Raw genomic sequence first — 18,637 nt, forward strand, 5'->3', positions numbered from 1 at the left:
AAAAAAATGAAAGTAGCACCTCAGAGGAGAGGAAGGACATTAAGTAGTGGAAGGACAGAATTAGTGGGTCCATGCTTCAGTTGAGGGACAAATCAAGAAGAGGAAGTAAGGTTGACACAGCCAACCAATTTCACCCAATTCACAGTCCCTTGGGGTGAGGGGTCCAACAGGGAGGGGAAGTAAACAGCTCAATCTGCCCTCCTCATTGTCCAGTGGAAGAGAAAGGTTGTGGCCAGTTAAGTTCAGCGCTTTATAGATGACAAATAGGGGTCACCGAATCACCCTCTTCATACTACTGTTACTAGTAGTGAGCTTTTTTAATTTTCTATTTTAACTTTCCCTTGGTTGAGCTGGACTGTGGAGGGAAGGAGCCAAACCCAATAGTCAAGAGAAAAACCAAAAATGTGGGTGAAATCACTCGTTCTGGAGTGAGCGCATTCCTCCCAACAAATCATTTTCGCGCTTCAGGTACTTGTGGTGCTCAATTCAGGGAGGTAACTGCCCCTCTACCTTAAGGCAAAACCCAATTTTGCCAAAGTGTAGAGAAAGAAAGCAAAAAAAAAAAAACCAACAAAAAAAAACCCATGTGCCCCCTTCCCAAACAGTCTTAACCAACACTGCAATATTGACACAATCAATGGTCAATAATTCTTTCAAGAGACGCACTGCTGGAAAAGGGAGTCTCTCTACCATTCCAACAGCACCTGCTCCATGCAAACCAGAGCCCAGAGAGAGCCCTAAAAGCAGTCAGTGGTAACCATGATATTGCGGACCACAAAATTTCCTCACAGGCCATCGACCTGCCAGAGAAGGGCATGGGACAGCAATGGAATTACTTCCTTCAATACTAAGCAGGGAGAGAACGCTGGGAACATCCTGACTAGCGATGCAGGTTTCCAGGTTCTGTGCTAAAATGTGACTTACGTTAGATAATAAAAATTAGATAAAAATAAAAAAAAGTGGGGTGGCATTAGTCTGTCACTACAGAGGTTGAATTATTACTGGGCAAATTGGTTTTAAAAAAAGAAAAACAGCCTTTCTACTTTCTTGGTATAAATAAACTCAAAAGCACCCAAAATTGCCTTTCAACTTCGTATATCTGCCCTGTTCCAATCGGACAGTGGAATAACAAATATAGGGCTTTCTAGAGTAGGGTTGCTGAACACACTTTCAGGTCTGCCTTTCTAAAGGAAACAGACATGAAGCAAGTTCTCTCGATAAATTACAATCAGCAGAAGGGTGACCCACTTCCAAACATACTATATCTCCATTAATAGCAAGTGTAGCAAAATGGTAGGCTTTCTTCGCGAAGCTGCTCAAGCATCAACGCTATATTCTTTCACAAATGCAGCAGAAAACACAAAGAACCACCACAGTAAGAGCCCAAATAATAGGAAGCCGGCGTCTGGCGTTGGCTGCATTAGGTCTTGTAAGTTATTGGGATATTAGAGTAAAATGTGCACCTACAACAGAGACTGGACTAAACCTTCAAAAGGCAATACTTAAATAAGCATGCCCCTCTACGAGGAAGCATTTGGAGCCAGAAAGTTAAGGTACTCTGATGACACTTCCTACTCTTAAGGACCCCTTTACAGTTAGAGCCAAAGGTATTCGAGGACGGTGCGGTGGATGGAGTGGTTGAATTGAACATGGACCGCTACCTTTTCTACAGTTACTTAAGAGAGTTTACAAAAAACACTGCCTCAAAGTGTATAAGTTATTTTCAAGTTACATTGGTGCATTTTATTTGGTTTTAAATGGGTAACAAGCACACCTTTCACAGTGGTCACCCTTTAGACATGATGTGTACTTTATGCACTCAGGAGGCTCGGCCACTGATAATGCTACAAGTAACTAGTGGCTACATGGTCCTATTTTTTCATTCATGAAATCCGCCATTCATGCTCAACGAAAGTCACACTGTTTGGTTTGCAGTATGTGCTTCCCATCGAGTAAGAAACAATAACGCATACTTTTTGATTACATGGCAGTTTATTACTTGAATTGTTACCGCTTCCTTTATTTTCGACATGCAGTACCTAAGCTGGTTAGAATGCTTTGAAATTTTCTGTGTTAAACCTGCTACAATAAGAATTAAACAAACTTGGTAGTTCTGTTCAGGTTTAAAATGGCTTAGCTGCTTATGATAGTAGTTCTCCATCCAAGTTGAAACTTACCACACCAGAAAGACCACAAAAACCATATATGAAAGGATGATTTCGTTTGAAAACATAGGCTGCTCCCCACCACATTTCATTATTTGGAATCTTGGAAAATGCATTGGTCAACCACCAACAGGAAATGTCGTTATTTTTCACTTGGTGCATTTCCATGCATTCTTTTTTGAAAAGGTTGAAACTGGTCCACATTATTCCAAAAATGTTAATTTTTAACCACTTTGGGTAAATTGGCCCCAGACAGACACGCAGCCTAATGCTCAGAAGGGAATGTTGCATTCCTTGATCCAGCGTTAGTGGTCTGAAGGTCACCATTAAGTGTTTCGACATATCCACAGTATTCTTGCTCCGCATGTACATGGCAAAGTTAACAATGCTCCAGAAGATTGTCAACCATACAAACTAACCCTTAAATTAGTTTACACTAATAGGTCTAAACCATTCCTAACACATAAGAGAAATAGCTGGCATCAAGTTCTACAATGCTCTGGGCCAGTCTTGTAAGATCCAAACATCTAGAAATCCTTCCTTTCTGTGTTTTTAGTTTACTGTGTTACAGATCAGGCTAGCCAGAGAACCGAGAAGCCTTTTTGGCACACAGAATTGGTTAACTGCACTTCAGAGGGTGTGTGTTTTTGATTTGTTTAACTGCAGCCGAAACCCCAATACCCCCTAGTACGGTACTGCATAAAGAGTACTGTCCCATATACCACCTCAAGTAAGAGTTGGACATGTCAACTCTGGCTCTCCATCCAACTTCTCAAAGTGTGGGTCAGAGACAGTCAACAAATTAAACTTCAACGCCATCACCTAAAGCTAAGACGTAGTCTCCTACTCAACCACCATCCAGTAGCAGTTCTAGGGATATGCAAAATAAGTAAGTCTACCTGCTAACTCCATATCACCACCTATAACTATGCAGGTAGAGTGATCACATTTTTCAGATTCTATAGCAATGTCAACGTTTTTTTCCCCTTAAAAACTGACCACAATACTTATTCCAGTAACCAATACCATTGCACCAGTAACTGGAGCGAATAAAAATATTTTACCTATAAAAACAGTTATTAAAATAACAGATCAACAGCTGAACAGTTGCCCCAAAAACTAAGATCATGTAGTTGGAGTCAATATTGGAGGGCTTAGGTGGAGTTTCACAGGTCACAGAAGTACAAATACTTCGGCCTCCATTTCTCCCGTCTACAGCTGTTAAAGATAAATCGATCTCAGGAGGGCAGAATCACAACCGGACATAAAATGGAAACAGGGCCGCATGGCAGCCAGGCAACTGTACAGATTAAAACCGTTCTAACGTCCTTGCCAAACAGCACAGAAACACGCAGCAGCTGGAATGGACGCTTGGTACCACAGCGAGATCAGTGGTTAGTGCCTGGCAACCTTCAGTCTCTGCTGACCACCTCTTTCACTCCCTCAAATGAAGTCAATGCATGCCTCGTCACCCGCAGATGAATGGGAACTCAGTCTTTGTACTCTGTGTACTTCTTGGCAGAGCCATTTACTTTGCCAGCTGGGTACTTTTGGGCATTAAGCGCCATCTTGATCAGAACAGCCCTGGGCAAGTCCACATGGCACTTCTCAGCAAGCTCCACAAGGTAGATGAGAACATCACTTAACTCGTGGGAGAGATCTTCCCTCTCCTTTTCTGTCCAGTCAGGGAGGCCTTCAGCAACCTCCCCTCTCCACTGGCTGCAAGAGAGGAAAAAACAACGCGTTAGGTCTGTGAAAGCAAAGCTGGTTACTCCCAGGTGCCGAAATGGCCATTGCAGATTTATGCATGACACTACAGCAGCAAATGTCCCTCTGCCCAGATAGTAGATAAAGGAAATAAGCGGAAAGTATGTGAAGAGAGAAAGAATAGAAAATACAAAGTTTTGTGAAAGCAATTTTTATTTATTTCAAAAATAAAAAACTAAAACACAACCATGACAATAATGGAGGGAATTTCCAAGCACGTCAGTTCAACATGAAGAACACAACTGATCTTTATCTGCAGGTAAGGGTCAGTTAGGAAACACGTTGTACCTCCAGTTACATGATGCCCATCATTGGCCCATTGCAGATCACTCACACGTTTTCATTCAATTGTAGGTATGTGTGTATGGCAAGAATCTATGAGGTTATCCAGCCCATAAGTGTTCCTCTGAGGCCCCAATGTTTTCAGGCTCACTACACTACCTTAGGAATCTCTTTCCTCTTCAGAGCACTAATGTATTCCAAGGACCACTTAGATTTAGTTAGGCACACAACAAACCCTTACACACCATTCAAAATGTACCATGGGGCACAAGGCCACTTGTTTAAACTAATCATGGTCTTGGCCGTTGTGTTTTTTCAAACAGGCATGCAGCTCAAAGGATATGCCAAGGGATTAGGCAACACTCACAGTCCAACTGGGATCCCAGTAACTGACAGTAAAATGTATGGTCAGTTTTAAGGGCGATTGTTTCCCTCGAGCATGTTCCCAGCAATTCAAGTTTTACAAACCGGCAGTTTTCAAACTTGCTCTTTACTCAGTAGAATGTGGAACCACGACTGAAATAATTACTCAAATGTAAGTAAAATCATTATGGATACAAAACCAAAATAAATGTTTACAAAAAAAATACATAGAAACACACCTCCCACACCGTTCTGTAAATACTAGTGGCATTAAAAATAATTTAGGCAACTGCCCCTCAAAATCCCATTCAATATACAGTTTGCAGTGGAAACTTTCAAAATGCAGCCCATTAAACCCAAATTAAATTATTGTGGAATATTTAGCACAGTTGGAAATCCAGGTTACACTGGTTCAAGCCTTTGCAACGCTTAGTTATTTGTCCAAGGAGGATAAGCCCAAGATCTTGTTTTTACTTAAACTACTAACTAAAATGCCATTTGTGTTATTAAAAACAGGCAGCTATTGCTGCTCTTCAGCAATTTATGTTCGATGATAATAACATGGGTTAGAGTTTCAGTCGTGTAACTGCAGAGTCTGCAGCTTGCCATTGAGCCTCCTATACTTCCATTTTCAGAGAATCAGCTAAATAGCTTTGTTTGTACCTGGTAAAACAAGCTGTCAAGGACTCCTGGAAAATGCCTCTAAAAATAGATTAAGGTAGGAAGAAATGCTGTTCTTATTACATTAAGGAGTGAACTTCATGATGGGCCATAAAGATGTGTGGGTAGTTCCAAGACACTTTTGCAAAAAAAATGGATTCCATTATGCTGCCAATCAGACAAATTATCATATATTGAAACTAGACTGAATGAGCTAGAGTCAGTTTCTTCTTGCTCCTGTCCCGGGTTCTAGTTAGGCATTGTATGTAAGCCCAGCTCGGTTACAGACAGCTCAACTAGCTGTGAGTCTTGAAACTACTCAATCTTTGCAGTCCGTCTGTTCCAGCAACTATTACGATTTCTAAACCACCACCACCTTTCCTCCCAGTTATGGCAGCTCCTCTGCTACATAGCCCCAGTTCTTTCGTAAGGGAAGTCTCGAACAATGCAGCAGTGCCATGTAGATCGGGCCATCGAGGGGGGTGCATACAGCCGGAAACAATAATACCTTTAATGTCTATAGCTATTAATACCTTCGCCCGATCAAGTTGTCATCTTCCGCCTGCTGCTGCTCCTTTGGCTTTGGTCCTGGCTAATGTTCTTTGGCTCCGACCTGATCAAATGCAGTCTACGATAGATCTTATGGACAAAAGCCTGCACTGGATTTCTTCCAATATAAGTGCTACTGAAAGGACTTGTCCATTTTTGGCAAATTAACTAATTATGGCAAGGAGGGTGGAATGGGTGGGCAGCCACGAAAAACTTTTAAAGGGGACTGTGTCATTGTTAATTTTTCAAACATCAAAATTCTACCTACATTGTTAGCAAACTTCTACCCCCCTCAAACGTAGGAGCTAGTCTCCCTCTCCCTAACCCTAGACTACTTTTATAATAGGCACTCACTTGGAAGAATAGACTGAATAGGGCCGAGCCCATCCACGCCCTATCTAGTGAAGAGAATAGGATGCATCCCCTGGGCAAAGGCTTGGTGCTAACAGAATAGATTTGAAGTTCTTTCGACTCTGGAGGAATGAGACTGACTGGCTAGTTCGTCTTCTCACCCAATTTTGAAGATAAAGGATTCAATCCCTATGGAGACCTACCTCACACAAAATAACAAAACGCATTATACATCTTCTCCCTCCATTAGTCACTACCCCATCACCAATGGCAGAAGTAGGCACACTTTTGGTAAATAATCGGGGGCTAACTCAGTCCTCCAGAAATCGGCTCCCTAGTAATCGTTCTTCCAGGGGCCCGAATTTAAAAAGGTACTATCCTGGAACGCGGCAGGTATTAAAAATAAGTTACAGAACCCAGATTGGGTGAACTTTATATCCCAATTTGATCTTTGCCTGTTCCAGGAAACAGGGGCAATTGATGACATTGTGAGTCAGGGCTATGCCATGTATAATGTACCCGCACACAGAAGTAATAGGAGAAGACCCTCAGGGGTCGGTCTCTCTGTGTTGCAACCAATCTGGAGGAAGTGATCACCTTATCAGAGGATATCCAGGGTGTCAAGTGAACTTTTTTTTCTAATCTTAATATCGTGGTTAACCACCTGTATTTATGCCCTGTAAGTGTCTAAGGATTCTTCTGTAATTGATGATCTGTCTGCAATCTTACAATCCTTAGCTAAGGATGCAAGGAAGGTGATATGGGGCAATTTTAACTGCCAATTTGAGCCCCTTCTTAACCCCTTAAGACAGTTCCTAGTGACGAGGACAGATTTTGGTTAATTCCCGACCCACAGATTAAGCAGGTAAAGGCGTGGTCCCCATTGGTGATGCAGATAAGGCCATGCTACTACACTCCTTAACCCCTTCAGTGCTGATGACCAAGCCAGCTCGTCATGGGCGTTACCTGCGCTTCGCGCATGACGAGCTGGCTTTGTCACGTAACGCGGGTTTTTTAAATTTTCAGCGCGCATCGGGATAACCGCTAGCGCGCATGCGGTTAAGGGCATGTAATGGCCGCACCAAGTCAGACCAACCAGGGAAGTCCACCTTTAATAGATCTGTACAGTTATCCCTTCTGGACTATATTTTGGTGGAAACCAGTGCCTGGCTGTGGGTAGTTGACTTTATAGTTCGAGACAACAGTGACCATAATGCTTTAGTCCTGGAACTCCGGATCCCAGACAATCAAATCTCAATGATGAACCTCCCCAATGCTTGTACTAACCTAGCCTTGGCCAATAACAAACAAGCATTTGCAATGCAATAGGTCTCACATTTACAAGAGTTTGAGCTATTGGCATTGTAAATGACGATGCCTTTCATTTATGTGTTGATTTTTAAAACATAAATAAAAGGCATTTAACAATGCCAATAGCTTAAACTCTTGCAAATGCGAGATCTATTGCATTGCAAATGCTTGTTAAGACTGACAAACGCCATCTTGGACACTTAGTGGAAGACTGTAGTGGTTAACTGCATTTCAGAGGTGCTGCTCAATGCTGGTCCTCCATGCAATTTAAATTTCTTATTTCAATGCAGACATCCCTTACTCAGAGTACCTTGCTATTAAAGTAAAACATGATTTTGACAAACAAAATATGCTAGACCCCAAGAAAAGCTCAACCAAGAAAAGGTAGCTTTGCAGCTGCTGTATATGAACTTGATACTCGATAAGTTCAAAGTAGGGAACTGTCGACCGGAGGAAGGGAATCCCTCAGGCCAGCCGATGTAGTTCATAGTTGTACACCGTCTTGGCTCCTCTTTACTAAATTCCTGTGTTAAACCCAGCAAGTGAAATATCCTGCTTTGCCAAAACGGTCTTCTGCCTTGCCATCGGCCTGATCTCTTCCCTGGAGCCGCATGGCACCATCATAGAAGGCATTGTGCATAGATGCCTAGTTTGACTTCTTATCCATTTTAGACAGGAGTGGGTAGGGCTTTGGAGGGGGGGGATGGGTGTTGTACCTTTTATGTTTTGTTGAGAGTTGAGCCTCCTTGAAAATTCAGAACTGTGCTCTCGGTCTAGAAATGTCATAGTGCAAGTGATCATAAAAATGTAGTTGTGTTAACTAATTCAGTTAATGTTCTGGCAGCGGAGGGGTCCCTGCGTGTTCACCCTCAGTAACTGTGAAAGCTCATATGTAGTATTAAACCTTATTCTACAGGCCTGACGTTTCTGGTTTCAATCACTACCTTAGAGACAACTCTGCCCTCCACCAATACCTATCCCTCTCAAAAAAGAAACAAAGGGTCACTGAGGCTGTTGACCATGTCCTGGTGTGTTTTCATACCCTTTAAAGGACATCAGCTGCTTACCATTTCCAAAGACAATATGGAAATGAACTCTTTGCAGTGGTGTCCAGCGGGTCTTACCTGCTGCCCTGTGATTGCGGTTCCTCAACGGGTGACTGTTAAGTGAGCCAAGATCTGTGTGCACACGGTGGCACCGTGTTGAGTTGGCCGGTCTATACTTTGTCAGTGTTTAATGTGAGCAAGAAAAATACACAATGAAAACGGTCCTCCGCCATCTTGCCACGTGTTTCCGAAGTGAGTCATTGTCGAGTCACATGTTTCTCAGGATCTTGGTTGACACAGATGCTTCTTTGAGTTTCAGATTACATGAAGTGGGCTCAGATGTGACTTTATTTCTGGGCTAATGTTTCTGCATATTAGCACGGCAGCTGCAACTACAAACAAACACTGACTAATAACGAGGCGTGGAACGCAGGTGAGAGAGGCGGGCTGTACTTTGATAGGCAGGAGCCAACGAAGTTCCGGGATATTCCCCACCTCTGTGGCAGGTTATCGGTGATGTAGCTCGTCCGGAGCGTCGCACCTTGGAGGCAGAGGGAGCCCAGAAGAAAGCAGGGATTCCTGGAATGATGGGGTTCCCGGGAGAGAGCAGGCAATGCATAACGTGCGAGGAAGGTTCTCCAACTCACAGAACATCCCGTAGCAGCGCAGCGAGAAAAGAGCCCGGTGAGCGGAGGGGGGGGGGGGGCTTGGGGAGAGTGGGGTGTGTGCGCGTGTGGGTTTAGCTGTGTGTGTGTGTGTGTGTGTAGCTGTGCGTGTGCGTGATCCATGGTGACTGAAGAGCCTGCCAGAATCGGAGCGCGTGTTCAGGCACGCGACCCGATCCGATTCCGGCAGGCTGCGCGTGCCAGTCTCTTGTCTCCTCTGGTTAGTCCTTGTAAGCAGAACCGCCGACAATAGGCTCGCTCTGCGACAGCAGGGCTTAGCCCTGCATCGTCAGGCGCGAGACCTAAAGAAGGATACGGTGGGAATCGGTCAGGTTAGTCACGGAAAAACTGGCAGCCCTATACATTTTATTCTTCCCTTTTCTTGAGGTCATGAAAGAGGCAAACCGATTTCCTACCACCTGGGATACGAACGTGGTTGAAATAACCCACGCCGAAATAACGGTGGATCTTAATACATTTTTTTACCCACTCTCTAAGCCCCCTGTGAATAAGACCCACAAGTTCTCTTGGTTCGATAAATTCTGTTGGACCGCAAGGGTGATCTTATTGAGGCAATTCGGAGTGAAAGTAGACCACAAAAATAAAAAGGCATCTGTATAATGCTACTATCAAGCAAGCCAAACCACTTTGGGAGTGTGATAGATGGGAAGATATTCGAGTAGCCCTACACAATAGGGATATGAAGGGCTTCTGGTAGTCTCTAACCCTCATAATTCTGCTGAACGGTCTCCGGTGGTACCGAATATTGCGGCTTTAGCCTGGGAAGTGCATTTCAAATCCCTTTATGCTAGTGATTTGCCATCAGCACCTGTGGAAACCAACCAATCTTCTGCATCTTAGTCCTCTTCTAGAGGCAATTACTTTAGCAGAGGTTCAAGGTGCAATTAAGACACCCCCCCTTGACAAAGCCCCAGGATTGGACAAGATCCCTGGGGATTGAAGAATCAATGATCTGGGGACCCTACATTTGGATAGTATTCAACGCTATAGTGCGAGGGATTGAAACCCCAGATACATGGCTTGGAGCGGAAATATTCCCGATATATAAAAAGGGCTCTCCATTACTGCCCATAAACTATAGGCCAATCAGCCCGATAGATGTCACCCAGAAGTTGTTTGAGAATTTTGCTCGCCTACCTATGTGGATGGAAGATCATGACCTACTGAGACTACCAGGCTGGTTTTAGGAAAAATGTATTGACCATTGATCAACATCTTAGGCTCCGAATCCTTTATTGGAAGACAGTATCAATAGAGGGTGGCAGCCTCTATCTGATATTTGAAGACTTAAAATCAGCCTTTGATATGGTACCCAGAGCAAAGTTGTGGGCAGTTCTTAATGAACCTGGAATACCCTCAGACGGGAAACATCCTTAACAACGATAATTGTATAACGACTTACCTGAACAACGAAGCCGGAACCACGATTTTCTTAAACCACGACTTTCATTAAGCACGACTTCCCTGAACCACGAGTCTCTCCACTACACTCCTCAGAATTAAGGGAACATTAGGGGGGGTGGGGTGGGGTGGGGTGGGGGGGGGTCTCCCCCCCCCCCCCCCCCCCCCCAAAAAGGAGAAAAAAAATAAAAGCCAATGGTATGCGTAGTAAAACAAAAAAAAGTAGATTTAGATCCGTTTATTTTTCACGAGTGGTTCACTCAAGAAGAATTGTAATTACAATAGTGCCATCTACTGGCAAAACACGAGATGTAAAATGTAGTGGTTTAGGAAAGTCGTGTTTAAAAAAGGTAGTGGTTGAGAAAATCTCGTGGTTAGGCTTTCGTGGTTAAGGAAGCCGTGGTTTAGGAAGTCGTTGTTTAGACATACAACCCCCTCAGACCTATTAGATTTGATAATCCACCTACACACTGGGAATTTTGCCCAGGTTAGATTTGGGAAATCAGGGGAACTGACATCACGTATTCCGGTGGACAGGGGGGGTAAGTCAGGGCTGTGTTCTAGTCCCCACCCTGTTTTGCCTTTATGTAAACTCCCTGGTCTCCTAATTAAGCCAGGTCGAGAACAGTGATGCCCCGAAACTAGATCAGAGCAAGGTGCCCGCATTGTTGTTTGCGGACGACACCTTGTTGCTATCCATGTCCCCCATAGGGATACAGTTAATTTTAGATAGCTTTGTCTTATTTTGCGTAAACAGGGGCCTTGAAATAAAAGCAACCAAGACTACGTTTATTGTGTTTAATCCAGTAAAATCATCTCGCCCCAACCCTACGCTCAATTGCATCCGGTTAGTCAATGAGTGACATCTCTCCTAGTCTTTTTCCTGGGGACCCCAAATGGAAAAGGCGGTTTTAAGTCTGGTTCAGTTGTCTGGTGACAGACAGACAGACAGACAGACAGATAGATATAGTGCAGGTGAGAAGTGCTGCACTATATGGGGCAGAGCTTTGGGGTCATTGTCCTATGAAGGACCTGACTTTAGCTGAGAACAAGTATATGGGATATTTGTTGAATCTTCCGCAAACCCCCCTTGCTCCTCTCCATCTTGATCTGGGCATTAGACCCATTTCTGAAGAAGCGGGACTGCGCCCATTGACTTTTAGCACAGAATTTGGTTGATCCCTGAGCTAGCCTCATAAGTCTGAGATTTGCTCGATCCTGGAGCTAACTGTGATAGTGTAATTTCCTTGAATTGCATATATTAAAGATCTTTGTGACAAAATTGGTCATTCTGACCTCTGTTTTAGTCCAGAGGCTTATTGTATGCAGATTTCGTGTCTTGACCTGGTGAAATCCTATTGACTGTCAGGCTTAGGGCCCTGCAGGAAAAACACCACCTTTGGCCAACTTACAATAGAGTTTGAGTTTCAAAGACCAATACATGTTTGAACCTTATATGGGTGAAATCCAACCCGCACTGGCGAGGAAGTTATTTATGCAATTTAGGCTGGGCACCCTTCCTCTATTTGATTTTACAAAGAACTGGGCAAATTCTACTGTAAATACATGGCCAGCATTAAATGGTCCCCCCGAGACAGTGATACATGTATTATTTTACTGTCCAGGGTACAGATCACTAAAAAAATATTGGCTCATCCCACTTTGTAAAAATATGGGGGTTAACTCAATGTGTTGCTGCTTATCGAATTTTATTGTGGTATTTGCCGTTTCTCGCTTTTTTCTCTCAATGTGGAAAAGGCGCCAAAAGTTGTTGAACACTAATGTAATTGTACAATAAAATGTTTTATATCTTTTTTAATGTAACAAGCTGATGTTAGTCGATGCAATCTGTAATTAACTACTTTTTAAACCTTTATGAGTGCTATTTTTATCTTTGCGATGTGTTATGTGACTTTTATGGCCTTTTACGGCCGAAATAAAGTTTATAAATGGAAATACTCCAGAAGCCCTTTATGTTGCCAGTGCACAAGGCAAAGACACCCTTTGTCCATAGGTTCACTCTTTGCCTCCACTTGATTTGCCACATGTCTTTCCTAAAGGCTTTCCTATGCTGCCTTATCAGACGGTCTCTTTGTTCCCCAATTAGTATAAATGCCTTTCATATTTTCTTAATGAGCGCCGCAATAGGCTTTTATTTTTCAAAACTCAGAGGGTCCTTTCCGACCCTACCCCTTTCCAGCCTGTGTAGGGAAGAACCAGTTGGAATACACATTGCTTAAAAGCCTATGTAAATCCTATATAACCTACAGATGAAAAATCTGGATTTCAGGTACCATTGTGGTACAATCAGCCCACGATATGCAGAAAAGTATTTGGGCCAAACGAAGATCTGATTAAGACCACGTGAAAAGTCATATGCCTAAACATGGCACAGAACACACTTTCCACTGCTTTCATTCTAGTCATTATGATATTCCACATACATCAATTTGTTTGACCTCTGAAACTTTTGCCGTGGTGGACCACAAGTATTCTTTTACTAGAGGATAGCCAATCCATCTCGCCTCACAAGATTCTGGGCTGCCACTACATAACAGACTCATGGTCCCAGTCTGCGCCAGACACCTTTTCAAAAGGTGCAACTGGTGCAGACCCGGACAATGTGCATTATTTTAATGAATGTGCTGCCCACAATGGTAGCCATGAACTCTGCTGTCCTAGGGGGCAGTGCATTCAGTGAAATAGAGAGCAAGTGCTTACAATCTGTTCTACGTTTCTCTGCACAGGAACCAGCCCCCTGCACTTTAAAGGGAAGGCAAGAGATTCCTACCCCACAATATGGTGCTGTGATTAACTGCACTCATCTGAAGGGCGTCCCTGGGACGGGCTTTATACCCTCCAGGGGGCTGCCCTTAAGACAGCACACTAACAATGTACCATCTTTTTTGTGGTGCACTGTCAATGTGCCTCCCAAGCGCCAGTTTGCTTATGCACTGTAGCTGTAATAGGGAACAGAGGCAAGGTAATATCCTAATTTGTCTCTGGTCCACACCCCCATGCAAATGAGGGAACGTCCTTTCAAGAGTGCTGGCACAACATATGTCAGCACTATCAGTATTACAGATGGGGCTGCACAAGCATCTACGACTCCCTCTATAGTACCAAAGGGACTCATGTGCAGTAAAAACCAGTGCACTGACTCCGTTTTTTCCCCCCACTTCTTCAAAACATTGTTTACTAAAAGGGTCTGCTCAGTGGACAAAGTATGCAAGATGATTCGGGTTAACTTTCACCATAAGAACTACACAAGTAAAATAAACACATTTTAGAAATACAGCAGAAATGTACTCACAAGTGCTCAGCAACCTCTCCCACTTCACCCACTAGGGCGAGTAGCAGGTTTCGGGGCTTGTGAAACTGGTTCCAATCCCGTTCATCTGTGAAGGAGGCTTGTCGCTGGCGGCTGCAATAAGATACAAGGATTTGTTTTTAAATAGACAACATCCCTGCTTCTTCCTCATGCAAGCCCTCATTCCCAACTCCACATTTACTCTAGATTTGTCATGCTCCTTTGCCTCTTATGGTGCTGGTCACTTTTTCCCCCTCTAATGATGCCCTTCCAAAAGCCTTCAACGTATTTCATCATATACCTACAAACATAGCTACCAGACCTGCAAAACCTACCCCAACAGACATTAGTGGAGTGGTGTGGCTCACTGGTTAGAGGGGGCAGACCCGGAAGCAGAGAACGGCCCAAGACTAGGGTTCAATTCCCGACGCGGCAGGGTCGTGGATCAGGGTCAACGGACTCGATAATTCTCGCCTCAGTGCCTACTCTAACCAGGGATCACACTCGGCAACTCTGGGCATTAAGCTTGCCTCATCTCTACAACGGCCCCCCACAGACGCCGGGGATGCCTGGTTTCACCTTGGAGATACCCAGAAGGGACCATTTCACAGGGAAAGCCAGGACGGGTTCCCCAGCGGTCTTCAGCGCCAGGACACCGAGATGGGGTAACAGTGCGCTTTACAAGTATCATCATTACATTACATATCTACTTTGTTAGGAACATTACCGCACATTTGCATCAAATTGCCAAAAACTTTGTGTACTATAGCAAATTTTCCACTTTCAGTGACATTGTCCAGAAAAAAATAATTTAAACAAAAAAAAAAAAGTTCTTTGACGTCACACTACAATTTTTAAAATTGTAGAAAAAAACATGGTGATGAGACTAAGGATTAGAATAGAAACAACGAAATGTGGGGAGATATGGAGGCAGGACAGCGAGAACGAGATATACAATGGAGCAAAAGGGGTGGTAGACAGGTGGAAAAGCTGAAAAGTAGACAGCAGGTGAGAAAGGCGGAAGAACCGAGATATTATAAAGAGATCAGTGAGAAAACAGTTGAGAAAAAGGAGGAGACAGGAGGGGAGAAAAAACGACAACAGGGGAGCGAAAATAAATATCGTCATATGAGAAATTGACAGCTATGTCAAAGATTATTTTATATAACTTCCTATGATCTCATTGGGGTAAAATAGCATAGAATGTCACATCTGCCACCCCTGACATTTTTGTGAATTGACTACCATCGGGAAATGTGGTGGTTTGATAATTTGCAAGAATGCTCACATTTCCTCCAAAGAAGGGGACTCGCTGAAGGTGAATCGGTCTCGTCTAGGCTCCGTAGTATCATTCAGAGTTTCAGCTCCCTTTTCAATAACATCTCCATTCTGCATTATTCCGTTCAAGGCCGTTTCTTTGTCCATTATGCTGCACACTTCCACTGCAATAAATACTACAATGCGAACCTGAAAATAAAAGGTTGAAGAGAAGTCACTGCATGGTCGTGGCACAACGCTGAAACATGACAGAGGGAGCAAGGCTTTTTCCACATACTATTCAAGGAAAAGTCGCTTGAAAATTCAATTTTCTATCTGTGAAGCGATTCAGAAAAAAAAAAAAAAATAAACAACCAGGCCATCACAGGTTCTACCATCAATGTAGACCAGATATATGGGTTACAACCAAGTATGAAAAGCAAACCTCTGTTGGATGCACAAAATAAAGCCTACAACAACAGCAACCGCGTTCTGTGTTGTGGAATTACAGAAATTGCAATACAGAACTTTGAACTTATGTCGTAGTAAACTTCTACTATAGTCTGTTTAAACAGTTTTCCAGAAGACTTCTCAAACTGGACATTTCTATTTGGTGTGGGGTTTACATCCAATGTCCTACTCTGGACAACCGTTTAGGAACATAAGCCCTAGCATGGCCTGGAAAATATGTGCTGCCACTTCTCCCTTAAGATCAATCTCAGCTGAGAACCAGGAGTGGAATGAGCACATTAAGTCCCCATACTAGTGAGAGGACTGAATGCAGAGCTCTACACTCACTCTTTTGAAGAGTCATCCTCCTTGCATTTACGTTAGTTTAAAAAAAGATTGCCACATACTTGAAGGTTAGTCAATCCGTTCCCCAAACCACAAAAGATGCAACGATATAGCATCATTCTTCCACAAAAAATGACCGATATTTATGATAAATTCAGATCAATCCCGAACCTGCACTAGGGGAGGTAACTAAGGGCAGGGATCTGCCACTGCCTCCAATTCTAGTAAAATTCCCTACGCTTGACAATCCATAATCTTATAAAGGCAACTAAATACGTCTCTCCATTAGAGCCATCTCCCCCACATACCCTATCCAAACTGGCAGAGGTCATATTACCGTCACTTATGGAGCTTCTTAATTTCTAAATAAAGACGGGCTTGTCCCCAAGTAATGGAAGCATGTAGTAATTAGGCCACTACTGAAAAAACCTCAGCTAGATCCAGAATTCCTTGCCAATCTAAGACCCATCTCATTACTGCCATTTCTAGGAAAAGTACTAGAGAAACATGTAAATCAGACATTAGTAAACGTTCTGGACAATAACAACATTCTCCATCCAACCCAGATGGGCTACCGTACCCACCGTTGCACAGAAGTAGCACTTCTGGCGATCACAGGTGCTCAAAGCTATACTGGATAACAGAGGCTCAGCCACCATCCTACTACTGGATTTAAGTGTGGCATTCGGCACAGTGGATCACAAGATCCTAAGAGATAGACTTTGTGAGCTGGGAATTGAGGGCAAAGTATTAGATTAGCTCACCTCATATCTGGAAAATAGATCCTACCAAGTCGTGGACAAAGACTGACAGCTTTCCAACGATTTGTGGTGTCCCTCTGGGATGTCTCAGCCCCACGTTGATACATATATACCGTATTTTCTGGCGTATAAGACGACTGGGCTCGTGACTAAGGGGTGGAGCCCCGAAACGCATCGAGAGACATTGTTTCTGTTTGTCATGGCTGAAGAAACAACTAAAGAACACGCGAATTGGTGTCCGTACTTTGCACTGTCGTTTGACCAAAAGAAGTGAGTGTGAACTGTTTGAGATATATATATATATATATATATACATACACACACCAGCTTGCCACCTTAGTACAGGACTTTAACCGGTCAGTTATGCGGATGTCATCCAGCTGGTTGCTTCTCTTACAGAAGGCCCTAATCCAGAAAATTAAAAATGTGGCACCCTGTTTGTATAAACTGCGCAGTTGGGAATCTAGTTGGGCAATTTGCTAGCGATGGACCACCAATCAAATAAACTGTCTGGCATTGGTTTCTCTTTACTTCGAATGCTCAGGAAGATACTGGTATTGATCCCAGAGCATATAAGGAAAACATCATTCAATCCCTCATATTTTCCCCGTCTGGATTATGGCAACTCGGGCACTCCCAAATACGTAATAAAGAGCCTTCAGACTGTGAAATGCGGCAGCAAGGGTCCTTCTAAAGGTTCCTAGTTATGTCTATGCAAGAGAACCTCTCAAACAGCTGCATTGGCTCCCAATTAAGGCAAGAATTATGTTTAAATCCCTCTATATTGCTCATAGGGCCATAAATAACAAGGACCCAGTAAAGCTCAGAGAGTTGTTAACCACTTAAGCTCCAACTAAAAACCAGAGATCCTCACATCTTCCTTTCCTCAGTACAACCACAGTCAAAAGGATGAGATGGGGAGGAGGATCGTTTGCACACGTAGTACCGAAATTGTGGAACATCTTCCACACAGTCTCATAACAGTGGAAAATGTACTTTCCTTCGGGAAGAAACTTAAGACGTGTTTTTTTCCCCGTTAATGTACCAGATGCCCTACTCTCAGCACAGTACTCACCAGCGCTGGGAAGCCTTCGGGTAGCCATGCGCTTTACAAAACATAAACATTCGTCCTGAAAACCTCCCTCACTCTCCACAGAAGCCATCTCAGTTTACTAAAACAGGATCCAAAGCCACTAGGCTTCACCCACCCTCCGTTAAGACTTAAAAAGTTGATAAGCTTGACCTAGGTTTACTCCCCAAATTCTCACCAGGAGTTGTGGAGGGGGGGGAAGAGGGGCGCGCAGGACTGTTACGAGTACGTAAGTATGCTTGAACACAAACGCCACCAAAGCTGTCAACAGCGAACATTAACCCCTTGTATGCCAACGCACACGCCCACGGTGACGCATGCAAGGGGTTCATACTGCCCCTGAAGGCTCCAACGTCAACCACACGTGCGCATTGATTCGTTATAAATCAGTTTATATGTTATTCAGCACCTAATCTTTCGAATTGACTGGGGCGGGTATCAGCAATATGTATAAATCTACCTCGGCTAGCTATGTAGAACCCCACGTGCGACAAGCCCCTCCACTCTGGGCGGCGAAGCGAGTGATCCGTCCTCGTACACACTGAAATCTACCTTCAATAAATCATTTCGTTTGCCAGGACTACCTCAGTATTCCGCGACGTCGACCTCAAAATAACGGCACTTTCCCGGTCCCAGACAGTTACTCGCCGCCTCAATCACTTCTGCGCTTCACTTATACTGCTTCGACCAGAAACGCTAGCGCGCGCCACATTCTCATTGCAGGATGTGAGCGTTTTTGGGCCAATCAGTGCCAAAGCCGGGTAGCCTGATGGCCAATCAGTAACTAGAAGTGGGAGTGACAAGGTGGCCACGTCTCCGCTGCCAAGAAACCAGCCAATACAT

General features: G+C 43.8%; 1 protein-coding gene across 1 annotated transcript; it reads right to left on the minus strand.

Annotated features, from left to right (window-relative positions):
* Positions 1–1,973: 1,973 nt before the first annotated feature.
* Positions 1,974–18,612, minus strand: DCTPP1 (dCTP pyrophosphatase 1). The gene is made up of 4 exons (XM_086931683.1): positions 18,379–18,612; positions 15,180–15,358; positions 13,895–14,005; positions 1,974–3,884 (listed from the first exon to the last, which is right to left on the minus strand). The coding sequence occupies exons 2-4, from the start codon at positions 15,314–15,316 to the stop codon at positions 3,656–3,658; spliced, it is 477 nt and encodes a 158-aa protein (XP_086787809.1). The 5' UTR covers positions 15,317–15,358; positions 18,379–18,612; the 3' UTR covers positions 1,974–3,655.
* Positions 18,613–18,637: the final 25 nt, after the last annotated feature.

This window comes from Lissotriton vulgaris, chromosome 7 (genome assembly GCF_964263255.1).
Source record: "Lissotriton vulgaris chromosome 7, aLisVul1.2, whole genome shotgun sequence".
Classification (NCBI taxonomy): Eukaryota; Metazoa; Chordata; class Amphibia; order Caudata; family Salamandridae; genus Lissotriton; species Lissotriton vulgaris.